General features: G+C 36.2%; 2 protein-coding genes across 3 annotated transcripts; one reads left to right on the top strand and one right to left on the bottom strand.

Moving 5' to 3' along the window:
• The first annotated feature begins 665 nt into the window (after positions 1–665).
• Positions 666–3,094, top strand: LOC122310848 (F-box/FBD/LRR-repeat protein At1g13570). 2 transcript variants are annotated; one of them, XM_043125048.1, is made up of 5 exons: positions 666–914; positions 1,039–1,255; positions 1,408–2,263; positions 2,387–2,545; positions 2,665–3,094. In XM_043125048.1, exons 3-5 carry the CDS (start codon positions 1,451–1,453, stop codon positions 2,956–2,958), a joined length of 1,266 nt encoding a protein of 421 aa, XP_042980982.1. In that variant the 5' UTR covers positions 666–914; positions 1,039–1,255; positions 1,408–1,450; the 3' UTR covers positions 2,959–3,094. The 2 variants fall into 2 exon arrangements, with proteins under 2 accessions (XP_042980982.1, XP_042980981.1); XM_043125047.1 differs by lacking the exon at positions 1,039–1,255 and having other exon boundaries at positions 667–914.
• Positions 3,095–4,172: 1,078 nt separating this feature from the next.
• Positions 4,173–8,237, bottom strand: LOC122310847 (protein NSP-INTERACTING KINASE 1-like). The gene is made up of 11 exons (XM_043125046.1): positions 7,612–8,237; positions 7,398–7,530; positions 7,176–7,247; positions 6,956–7,099; positions 6,752–6,823; positions 6,585–6,644; positions 6,395–6,492; positions 5,947–6,096; positions 5,492–5,833; positions 4,913–5,292; positions 4,173–4,805 (listed from the first exon to the last, which is right to left on the bottom strand). Exons 1-11 carry the CDS (start codon positions 7,709–7,711, stop codon positions 4,485–4,487), a joined length of 1,872 nt encoding a protein of 623 aa, XP_042980980.1. The 5' UTR covers positions 7,712–8,237; the 3' UTR covers positions 4,173–4,484.
• Positions 8,238–12,062: the final 3,825 nt, after the last annotated feature.

Below are 12,062 nucleotides of genomic sequence, written 5' to 3'. Positions count from 1 at the left end.
TGGTATTTGCTTAAAGAAAAGATGTTGGTATCTATCAAGATTTCGTTATATTTGTTGGTGAAAAGTGCACTTCTCTACTTCTAATGTCCATCGTCGAGCGTAAAAAATTATGTGTGGTGTGAGATATAAGAAGAAGTAGAATTTTTCAAAAATTATCAAGCACTAATTTGGTCATGTAGGGAGGGAGAGTATTATAACTTTATTTCCCAAAATTTGGTATCAAGTGCCGAAATTAGTACTTTGCAAAGTCATCACAATATATTACCAAAAATAAAAAACCAAACAATCTCATCTCATTTATCTAATTATCACTACTTTTTCTAATTTTCATATAATATGTAATAAATAATTTAATTTTTTAAAATTAAAATATAAAATTAATATTAAAAAATTATATTATAATAATATTTTATTTATTATTATTTAAAATATCTCATCTCATTTGAACTGTGTAACCAAACGAAATTAAAAAAAATGTAATTATCTCTTTCTCTCTCTCTTTGTATATAGATGAGTAATTTAACTTAATGTGGAGAACGCATTCTTTACACCATTTAATTTAAGATTTTAAAATTTTAAAATTTTCTTACAAATTAAATTGTCATGCCAACAGCATGAATTGTGTATTTTAAGCCTCTTGCAAATAAATTTGTTAAGAGTGATCGCTAAAATAAGAAGGAAAACAAATGATACAAAAAGAAAAATCAAGAGCCGAAGTGGAAATAATCGAACTTGACGGGTGAAAAATGAACTTCCATCATTTTCTTTAATTTCTTTCCTTTCTTACACAGTTCATCACTATCCTTCCACCGTTTGGTGCAAAATACGAACTCCCCTTGCTTTCGTGAACAAACTTGACCGAAGTAGAAGAAACGGAAGATTAGGAACGCTCGCTTTCGTATTCTTTTCTCTGGGTATCTATTTTTTTCACTGTTGATTTAATTCAGTTTTTTTCATGATTGCAATTTTTTGTGTACCCCTCTGAATGTTGGATTTTTTTTTTTTTTTTTCTGCATTTTGTATGCGATCTGATTCTAGCTCTATTGGGTTTATTTCTGGCTGAAAGAAATTGATCGCCACGTTTGGATGGAACTGGAAAATGTTTTAACACAACCCTCTGTTTGGTTGCTGAGATGAAAGTGTGTGGGGGAAGGGAGGGAAGGGGTGGGAGACCATATTGGAGTTTGTATTGTGTCCTCTTGCTGATTTTTCTCGCACAACGTTGTTAAAACTCACCTCAGCTGGGATTCGAATGGTTATATTCCGATTCTTTATCCATAAAGAATTATAACAATAGGAGAAAGACCTGGGATTTCCTCCAATTTCTTACTTTTTTGTTAAGTGTGGACGATGATGACGATATGAATCTGGAATTTTATGTCTGATTGAGTTTTCAATCTCTTATAGGTTGTGTTGCATTGCTCTGTAGCCCTTTTAGCCGAACACACGGATGGGTGATTCTTCAAATCAGGATTTGATAAGCGATCTGCCTCAAAGCATTATAGAGAGCATTCTCACACGGTTACCATTAAGAGATGCAGTAAGAACAAGTTTGTTATCTAGTAAGTGGAGGTACAGATGGGCTACACTCACTCATCTTGTATTTGATGAAGACTGTGTTACTTTATCCAATGACCGAGCTCTTTTTGAGGATAAGCTTATAAACTTTATTACTCGGGCTCTATTTCTTCACCAAGGACCAATTCACAAGTTCCAGCTTTGTACTTCATACTTGCAAAGTTGCCCAGAGATAGATCAATGGATACTTTTCCTTTCAAGGAAAGATATCAAGGAATTGGTCATTGAATTAGGAGAAAGTGAGTGGATCAGGGCACCTTCATGTCTTTTCAAATGTAAAAAATTAATTCGTCTGGAGCTGTTTCGTTGTGAACTGGACCCGCCTCCTACTTTTAAAGGATTTTTGTGTTTGAAGAACCTTAATCTTTACCAAGTTTTTGTTGCCTCTGATGCAATTGAAAGTCTTATTTCGAGTTGCCCTCTTCTTGAGAGTCTATCACTCTCTTACTCGGATAGTTTAACTCTAAATATTTATGCTCCAAATCTCAAGTACCTGTGCCTTGAAGGTGAATTCAAAGACATATGTCTTCAAAATACACCTCTTCTTATTGTAATGTCTGTTGCTATGTATATGACCGAGGACATTGCCGAACACATGCAGCAAAGTTCAAGTTGCAATTTTATCAAGCTGCTTGGCAGTGTACCTTATCTTGAAAGGCTCATTGGACGTATCTACTTCACAAAGGTAATACTATGTCATGCTTTTGATTGTTCAGTGGATCTCTCCTCATTTTGTTTTGAGGTCTCTGTCATCAGGGAGACTGATTTTGTATACAAAACTATCTCACTTTTTTTTTCCTGTCTCAAGTACTTAAGTATAGGTGATGATCGAGGAAGATATCCAGTTACATATAGCCATTTGAAGATTATCGAATTATATCAAGTAAGTTTTGAAGATATGAAAGAGATACTTGTTGTTCTCCACTTGATTACGAACTCTCCTAATTTGGTGGAACTTCAAATCTCGGTAAGCTATTGTGAACACATTGAAGCTTTATTTGGTGCATCTTTTAGCTTTTGTTTTGTATTTTTTATTTGTAGTTAAGAGTATGTCCATGATGTTTTATATCCTTTAATTTCCATTAGGGTTCCTCAAACACACTAACTGCCATGGAAGCAACTGATTTGGATTTTTGGGATAAAGAATGCCCTTCACCTTGCTTATTTGACAGACTTAAAGTTGTGAAGATGACAGAGATGTCAGGGGTACCACATGAAATGGAATTTATCAAGTTTTTGCTTGAAAGTTCTCCAGTGCTCGAGGTAATGAGTATCATGCCTTGTCCATCTGTTATGGACGGAAGATTGAATATGTTGATTGAGTTGGTGAGGTTTCGCCGGGCTTCTGCTCGAGCAGAAATTGTATTCATCCAATGCTAAACATTTTGCATGTCATGTAAAGTTTCTTTCATTTTCTCATTTACCTGCTGTTTCATACCTTTTGCCAGAGTTTGATTCCTACTGCATTATTTAAAACCTTAATGTGAAATAATAGTGCATAAATGTTGCTGTTGAAGAGAGTTGAATCTTACAGCTCCAAATGCAAATTGTACTTGGAACTATTATATTTCCTATATATCCTTTTTCTATGACCATTAGGCACCCCAAAAGTTACTCCATGCCTCCTAACTCTTTGTACCAGATCAAGGAAATATCAGCATCGCACCCTGATAGAGTATTTCCATGTTCAGGTTAAATTACCCTTGATAGCTAAGTTTGATACCCTATAACTTGTTTAACCACGGTAATTAGAACTACAGAAGACCTGCAATTTAGAGTCAAGATTAAGCAGCCAGACGGAAAATTCACGTGGTAGGCTACACGAGGAGAGAAGACATGTCCATGAATTTCCTGAATATGGCCATGAAAATGCGAGTTTCATTTCTTCACAATTTGATCTTACCTTGTGTTTAGTTTAAAAGATAATGAGAATTTTTAAAGTGAGAGAATTTAAAAGTGATGCAATCAATCCTATTAAGATATGTTTTGATACTTTGTTTTCGGACGCCTGGTGCCAATAAAAGATTTTTTTTTTTTTTAATTGCTCGGAAGAGTATAATTAATAAGTGAAAATGACTATTAAACAAAAATGATGGTAATGGTAGTTGCAATGACTTGATCATACATTTAGCATGAGATATCGTGGTTAAGGAGGTGGTGTTGATGCTAGTACCAATGATTGTTTTGTTTGTGTGAAGGCGACAAAGGGAACAAGGGTATCAATGAGAACAATAATAGCTCTGTCTTTGAAATTCAAACTTGGCATGTAGATGCTTGAAAATCCTCCTAGTAACAAAATTTTATATAATATTTTTTTAAAATAAATAAATAAAGAGTAATGTTATATAGTTGTGAAATATGCAAACGCCGCATAATCGCTTTAAAAAAAATTGAGTTCACGATTAAAAAAAGTAGTTTTTTTTCATATAGATTTTGTATTAATTTACTTTTTTCAAAAAAACTGCACGGCACTTGCACAATCACGACTACAAATATAAAATTTCAGCAACTCAATATTAGACTGAGCAATCCGGTCTAAATATTCCATGTTTGATATTGAATGGATACCATCCATATCATTTGAGAGGGTATTCTTACAAAGTAACGTAGCTTTTAAGTCATCTGAGAAAGCAAACTTTAACAGTTGAATATTGGAGTTTTACAAGTTCAAGACCCTCAGCATAGCATTTGCTCGAAAAAATTTCTTCACTCGGCTTAAATCAAAGGACATGTAACACGTCAGTTCTCTCAGCTCACATTTTGTACAGTCAGAAATGAACAAAACTCTTAAAAGGCTTCAATGATTGTAATATACAACCGACACATTTCGACAGGGATTGTTTGTTTTTACACACAGATTCTTAGCAATGGATTGTTCTATTGATTTCTCCTTTCATACTTTTATGTCACCTGGGTCCAGAGAGCTCCATTGCTTGAGCAAGCAGGGAAGAGTCATCAGTAAGATCCGAGTATCGCTCTGAAGAGGAGAATTCATTGGCTCTGCATCTTGTTGATTCAACTCTCTGTGAAGCTTCCCATTTTTCTGCAAGCCCATCTCCTTCGAGCATTCGGACCACTTCAGACATCTTTGGTCTGTGACTCGGAAGGTTTTGAGTACATAACAAAGCTACTTGAGCCATTTCTTCAAGCTCTATTCGATCATAGTTGCTTTTCAAGTCCTTGTCAACTAGCATGTCAAGCTTCTTTTCCTGATGAATTTTCTTCACCTACAATTTGTGTCATAAATCAGATATGCCTATCAAGCCAGATGGAGTTTCAAGCCAACCTTATAATGTTAAGATTGAATGAAGGAAAACTCAAGTGATTTTCTTACCCAGTCAAGCATGGCTCCTTTCTGGTTTGCAGCTTTCCCAAACTCTAGAGCTCTTTGGCCAGATATTAATTCCAGCAGAAGAATCCCAAACCCAAAAACATCTGTTTTCTCAGAGGACTGGCCTGTGGAGAGATACTCAGGAGCTATATGACCCACGGTGCCTCTGACGGCTGTTGTCACGTGCGAATCGCTGTGATCCAACAGCTTTGCCAGTCCAAAATCTCCTACCACAGCCTCACAGTAGTCATCAAGCAATATATTTGCAGCTTTCACGTCCCTATGAATTATCTTGGGATCACACTGCTCATGCAAGTATAGCAAACCCCTTGCAGCTCCCAAGGCAATTCTTTTCCTTGTACCCCAATCCAGGGCTGGTTTTGCTGCAATGGAAAAGAAAGAAAATAGTAATGGATGTTATGTTCATGTTGGAGATAGAGGATGCAGAGATGGAAACAAAACCTGATCTATTAGTGTAAAATTTTCAACTTGATTACACACTAACATCTTGTTCTCCTTGTAATTGTCCCTTACACAATGGACAGAGGTATAGGATGATTCTAATGTTGAAGGCTGCCCTACCTTTGAGACGCAAAGCAACACTCCCGTTCGACATGTATGGATAAACCAAAAGCCTCTCCGTGGCTGTCATACAAAATCCATAGAGCCGAAGGAGATTCCGGTGCACTGCTAGACTGATCATCTCAACTTCAGTTTGAAATTGGACCTCACCCCCAATGGCATTTCCATCTTTGAGCCTTTTCACAGCTACTACCATACCATCTTCAAGATACCCTTTATAAACATTACCAAAACCACCCTTGCCAATCAGAGTCTTGCTGCTGAAGTTGTTTGTAGCAATCTGTAGTTCTCTAAACTGAAATCTCCTCAAGTTTCCAAGGCAAAGTTGTTCATGATGTTGTTCTGAAATTGAAAGGGTTTAGTAACGAGTACAAACCAATTTGATGCCATCTGTTAGTGCTTTATATATTTGAGAAACAAAAAAAAGAAAAAAAAAAACACATTATTTTACTAACCATAAACATCAAAGAATATTTGCTGGTTGTGCCGTTGCCTCCACCAAAAAAGGAAGCCAAATCCAAGAAGTAAAAGGCAGACACAGCCTAGGCTTGAACCGAAGGCCAATGCAATTTTCTGACCCTTAGTTGTTCCAGGAGGTTGAGTCTCTAAACAATAGAGAAAAAAACAGGTCAGTACTTGCACATGGGAATTGTACGTTTTCAAAACTTCATCGGAAAGAATTTTCATCTTAAAGCAGGGGATGGCAAATATATAAATCTAAAGGGTGTAACTCGATCATGAACTCAAAACAAAAGTCAAGAAGGTAATAACTAGTGACGAAGAAAGAGGTAGAAACAAAGGCAAAGATGAAATAAAAGATAAAGAACAGAAAAACATCAAACATGTGTTCAAGTAGTTTTCAATAAATTGAACAAATCTACAAAAAAGTGAGAAGCTTGTTACTTTGTGAATTATTCAAGGTAAAAGAATGCAGCAGCGATATCATTCCAGAACACTCCTTCTCATTTCTGGCGGCACATATCAAAGGGTTTCCAGCAACACTGTCAGTCAAAAGATGAACAAATAATTAAACCAAAAAAAACTAAGTAAAAAGTTTTGAAGAGAGAGAAGGAACATTTTAGGGGGGACTTACCTGAATGACTTAACGTGAAACTTGGGTACAGGACCACTCAAATTGTTATAAGACAGATCCCTACAACATCAAGCAAACCGCATAAACCATGTTCTCATGTATAATCACGTAAATTGAACGACAGAAGTAAAGATGATTGCGAAAGGAAAAGGTTTGAAGAGAATTACAGAAAAGAAAGTTGGGTCGCGTTAGCCAAAGTTGAAGGAATTGCTCCAGAGAGACTGTTATTGTTTAGCCGCCTGATCAAAATTGAAATCCCACTATCAGACATATACATGTGACAGTTAAATTTTTGTTCAAATTAATCCCAAGACTCCTAAGTTGGATTCATGTTTAACCGTTTAAGAACAAGATTTTTCGATTTAACTTACAGGTATTGAAGGCTTTTCATGTGGTATAAAGTATTGGGAACTTGACCAGTGAAGAAGTTATTAGAAAAATCGAGTGTTTGAAGCTTTTGAAGTCTCCCAAGCTCAGTGGGAATTCTTCCTGATATATTGTTGTTCTGCAGGAGCCTGCAAGAAAAACTCCTCGAATAAGACATTGTGTGCAGAATATATCAACAGTTCCTTAGTACTTGGGTCTACTTACACAATCTGGAGATTTGTCAAGTTGGCGATGGCTGCTGACAGAGTACCGGACAAGCTCTGGCTTGGAATTCCTCTGCAGCAAAACCAATTCAAGTAACTAAAAGACAATATATTTTGAGGATTTTTTTTCTGAGAGAATATCCATTTTCTTAGTTTGTACACGGCCTATTCCAAGTTCCAAGTTCCAAACTACTTGATTGATTTGATATATTTTTGTACTTACAGGCCAATGACCAAACCATCAGAAGAGCAAGTGACCATAGCCCAACTACATGGATCCACAGCTGTCTCATCCCAATTATCAAGAACATTGTGAGGATCCTCCAGAGAGTCTCTAATGCCCATCAAAGCTTGAACTACAAGATTTATAAGTAATATAAAGGACCATTCAGTCTTATACCTCTGTGGTTTAAAACATGAGAAAGAGCCTCATTTACCTTCATAGTTGACACCTTTGGGAGAAAGCAAGCCAGTTGCTGAAGTCCATAAGCATAAGAGAGCCACAAAACACAAAGCAGCATCCTCTCTCCTTTCCATTGAATGGAAAGTTCAAAAGACTAGAAGCCCAGATGCCAAAATCAGCTCTCTTTTTTCCTTTTTTATGAAGTAAGGAGCTGGTAGGAGCGGTTAGAACAATTAAACAAGACCAATCTTCAACTGGTTTTGTTTTTGTTGCATGTAATACTCACATCAGAAGTGAACCAGTACAATTCCATGCTCTTTTTCATACCAGCAATCCACTGAGTCACAACTTCTCTCAGACCAAAACCAGTGAAGTTTGGTAGTAAAAAGACTACAGAGAAACTAACGTGCGTGCCACTGGTTCAGCAAAAGTTGAAAAGAACATATAAAAGCTAAGAGCCACGTTACCCAAATCCAGATAAATGCAAAAGATGATTTCAAAAAGAAAATGCCTTCAAACATCCACCATTTTTAATTTGAAAAGAAAAAGGTGCTTGAGACTTCCATTCACCATTGTCTGAATTTAAAATGCAGAGGGAATAAAGTATTAACCACACTGAACACGGTGGAATGTATTAGTTATAGTGGGAGAATTTGGAAGAGAATTACTTTGTGGGTCAGGCGGTTCTGCTGTCAGCTAGAGAGACGGTCTAAATCACGTGTTGGGATTGCTTTGGTATTCTAAGCTTCTACTGTGGGCTCTGATTATCCAACATTCCCTGAGGTTGGCCATTATGTTATAGTACAAGTTCCTCTTTCTTTTTTATTTTTCTTATTTTTGGGTTTTTGATATCTAAGTGAGAATCTCGAGGTATCGAAGTTGTGAGATTGATGATGAAACATTGAAATGGCTACTCGTGGGATCTTGGTTTTGCCAATTGTATCTCCATATATTCAAGCTGTAAAACTTTAGTCTCTAGCAATATCTAGGTTGGGTTTGCTTTATCGATTCTAAAAACACTCACGGTCTCCACATTCACCTGACACAGTTCATCCAATAAACACTCAAAAGCAGCAAACTGCTCTGGAGAAACAATAAATAAATAAAGCAGTAAACTTTAAAAAGCAAAAGGCGTTCTCTCTCTCTCTCTCTCTCTCTCTCTCTCTGTGTAAATACGAGATGAGTCTGTAGTTTGTACCATATTTTTTGGTGGGCCGTAAATACCAGGTGAGATATCAGCCGTCCACTTATAATTCTATCCCGATGACATGAAGGACATACGGTAATGCTCTTTGCTAGAAAGCAACGTTATATAGTATGCCTGATTAACACCGGAGTGGAATGTGGGTCCCCAGTCTATTTCATGGTCGGAGGGCCCCACTCAAGCAAATTATATAATTTTGGGCACCACCCTGATTATAGGCATAGGTTTTGTAATTGTACATAGGTGCACGTGCAATGTAGGCCCCACAGTACCGTTGACTTGGTGTTTCTAACGTTTTTTTTGGACCGAACGATTTGCTTATTGTGCTTTTACAATCATCATCAGGGAAAGTAAAGTGGATCGATGGCTGTCATTTGTGATCGGACACAAAGTTACTTAAGGGTGGATTAGCACTGAATAAAGGCCTTTACTTTAAAAGCAGTTTTTTAAGTGTGTGTTTGGACACAGACCTTTTAATGCCCCATGTTGTGGTTAGTGGAAAACAGAAGTAGGGCTGTGGAAACTCCAATATTGTATTTGCTGGTCCCTCCTAGCTTGACCAATCATCTTGGTTTTTGTGACTGAAATATTCCATTAGAACAAGGAATAATCCACGGATATTAGAGGGAGAGGGTCTTTTTTTCTCTAGAAAGTGAAAATTCTTCAGAATATTTATGTCTGAACGAACTATATCAAACAAATAAAGAGGACGACATCTCGTAATTTATTAATGAACACTTACAGAGCGTTTATGTTTCATACACACCATTTGATTTCTTAGTCACTTATGTTTAATGTATTTGTAATATCATGATGAAGTTGGCTGGAGAAGAAATAAATCTCTTCTAGCACGTAAGTGTTTGGGAAGGGAACCTAGTAGAAGATAGATAAGCCCCAAAAACACCTCTGAAGTGCATTTAGTATCTAAGATCATATATATGGCATCTAGATTTCAAGTTAAATGAAGAAGATCCATTAAAACCGGCTTGTAAATTCACAATCTGAGTTTTTAATCTCCTTGCCTTCCCCATAATAGTGCCCATATATCCCTTGTTTATTGATAATCTGAAGTACACAACACAACACTAATTCAGCAATCCACTAATCCATTGATAACCAAAGCATTTGGAGCCACTGCATAATGCATTGGATCACTAGTTGGGTAAATCCACAGTCCTCCCTTCCTTTCACAGACCAACAAGGCAACAACCAGTAAATCTTTCACTTTGTGGATTCTTCTACTTTTTACAACCTTGATATAGATATGTAGTGACTGGTGTCGTTTCTTGTCCAATTTCAGTACTTGCTTTTGTTCCTGTCATGCACTAATTAGCTACTTTTAGCCATTTCACTCTTCCTTTTCTTTATTAACAACTTGTACTGCCCCAGTAAGCAAAGCAAAGGAAATTTCCGATCAAGGTCTTTGAGTCAAAAGGGAGTCAAACAAAGTGGTGGGGAGTGGGGTTAAAGGGAAGTTTGACCATAATCTTAATGAAGATATATGAATGAATGCCCTAAGAAGGGGAGGTTCCCAAATGAGTAGGAAATAATTGTTCTTTTTTACTAAGTTGGTGTGTATGTTTGAATATGATGGAGTAAGCCAGGAAGAGGAGACGCTATGTTGAACAATTTGTACCGCCCACATGATTTTGTCTTTGGGACTGTCCCTTGAAAGAAGGAACGTTTAAAGCCTTTCAAAATAGTTTTGACTCTCCCTGACCCCCACTTCCAAAAAGAGAAAAGAGAAAAATCACATGCAGTCTTGTTCAATGTTCAGCCCTGTATATTTCTTCTCTGCCTCCCACTGTGGTTTTGTACTCGATGTAGTTTATCCAGTGAACTTGATATCATGTATCAAACTATAGCAGTATAGCTCAATCTTTTTCCACAGCCTATGATGCTCTCACGGGTTGGATTCATGATCACTCGAGTTTGAACGTTCTTGCTTTAAGGACTGTCACTGGATTCATGGGAATTTCTTTTTGAAAATAACAAATCAAAAGGTGATAAGGATAATTTATTGGATAAAATTATCCATTTAGAGTATCTGCTAAAAACATACATGCAGCTTTGAAAATAAACCTCTAGTGACCCTTTCCCAAAATCTGCAGTGGGTGGTAATTGCCCAATGCGTGCAGCTAGTTTGTTTAAATAAGGACATCAAAGAGCATCTTTTGCTATAGTCCCAACAACCTTTTTTTATGCTCAAATTAGTTAGACCTGGCCACAGTTGCCTAATAATGGCGCTGATGATCAGTGGCAATTACTACAACATATATATATATATATATATCAGTCCAAGCTTCATTGTTGATGAAGTGGGTTTACAGATATTATAATTTATGAAAAGAAAACGAAGGAGAAGATAGGATCTTCCCCAACAAAATGCCACTAACGAATAAAATACAGTTCCAGTTTTAGCAGCCTAAACAAAAAGGTCTCTTTTCTGAAAGACAGATATGGAATACAGTAGACAACAGAACGATGGATACGTTTTCTCTTCATAAAGGACAGGTGAGAACTTCCTTTTCAAAAGGTGCCTTAAAAAAAGCTTAGGATACCACACACGCAAGCCCCCAACTTCTCTCTCTTTGTAGTGCATACAGCACCTTTGCAGTCTCTCCACATTCCTGATACAACTCAATAAAACTAGCAGTGGCGGACCTAGGACCTTTGTTGTGGGGGGGGGGGGGGGGGGGGGGGGTGGGTTTGGTTGGGCTTGGCGCCATGGTCCCTGAAAATTTAAAATATTCCGTAGTTTTTATTTTTACTTTTATAAATATAAAAAATGGCTATCAAAAAAATTTATAATCTTCAGAATTTTAATATGCTTAGAAATGATTCTCTCCATTTTTTTTTTTCCTGTAGTCCTAAAATTTTGTTTAATTTCTACATATTATCTATATTTAGGGATTTGTCCTCACTAAAATTAAATTAAAACTAAGTTTAAGATAAATAATAAACTTATTAATATGGGTCCCAAAGGTTTTTGTTAAACAATATTAAACTTCTTAATATGAAAATATAATAAAAAATCATTTAAAATTAATGATCTATATTAAAAATAGTTGAGAAGTTTTATTCTTTAGACTTCATTGAAAAAGAATAAATTTATTTAAAGTCTCAATTATAACATTATATGCTTAATGTAACATGAAAATATTTAAATTTTATATGACTCTTGATAAACTAGCTTATATACTAGAATGAAAGATAACATTCTAAATATCACTTAATAGTTTTTACGAAAATAAATTCTAAATATTTTATTACAAAAATAA

Source organism: Carya illinoinensis, chromosome 5 (genome assembly GCF_018687715.1).
Source record: "Carya illinoinensis cultivar Pawnee chromosome 5, C.illinoinensisPawnee_v1, whole genome shotgun sequence".
NCBI classification, from domain to species: Eukaryota; Viridiplantae; Streptophyta; class Magnoliopsida; order Fagales; family Juglandaceae; genus Carya; species Carya illinoinensis.
Note: the sequence above shows the minus strand (reverse complement) of the source record. Positions and strands in the feature narration are given on the sequence as shown.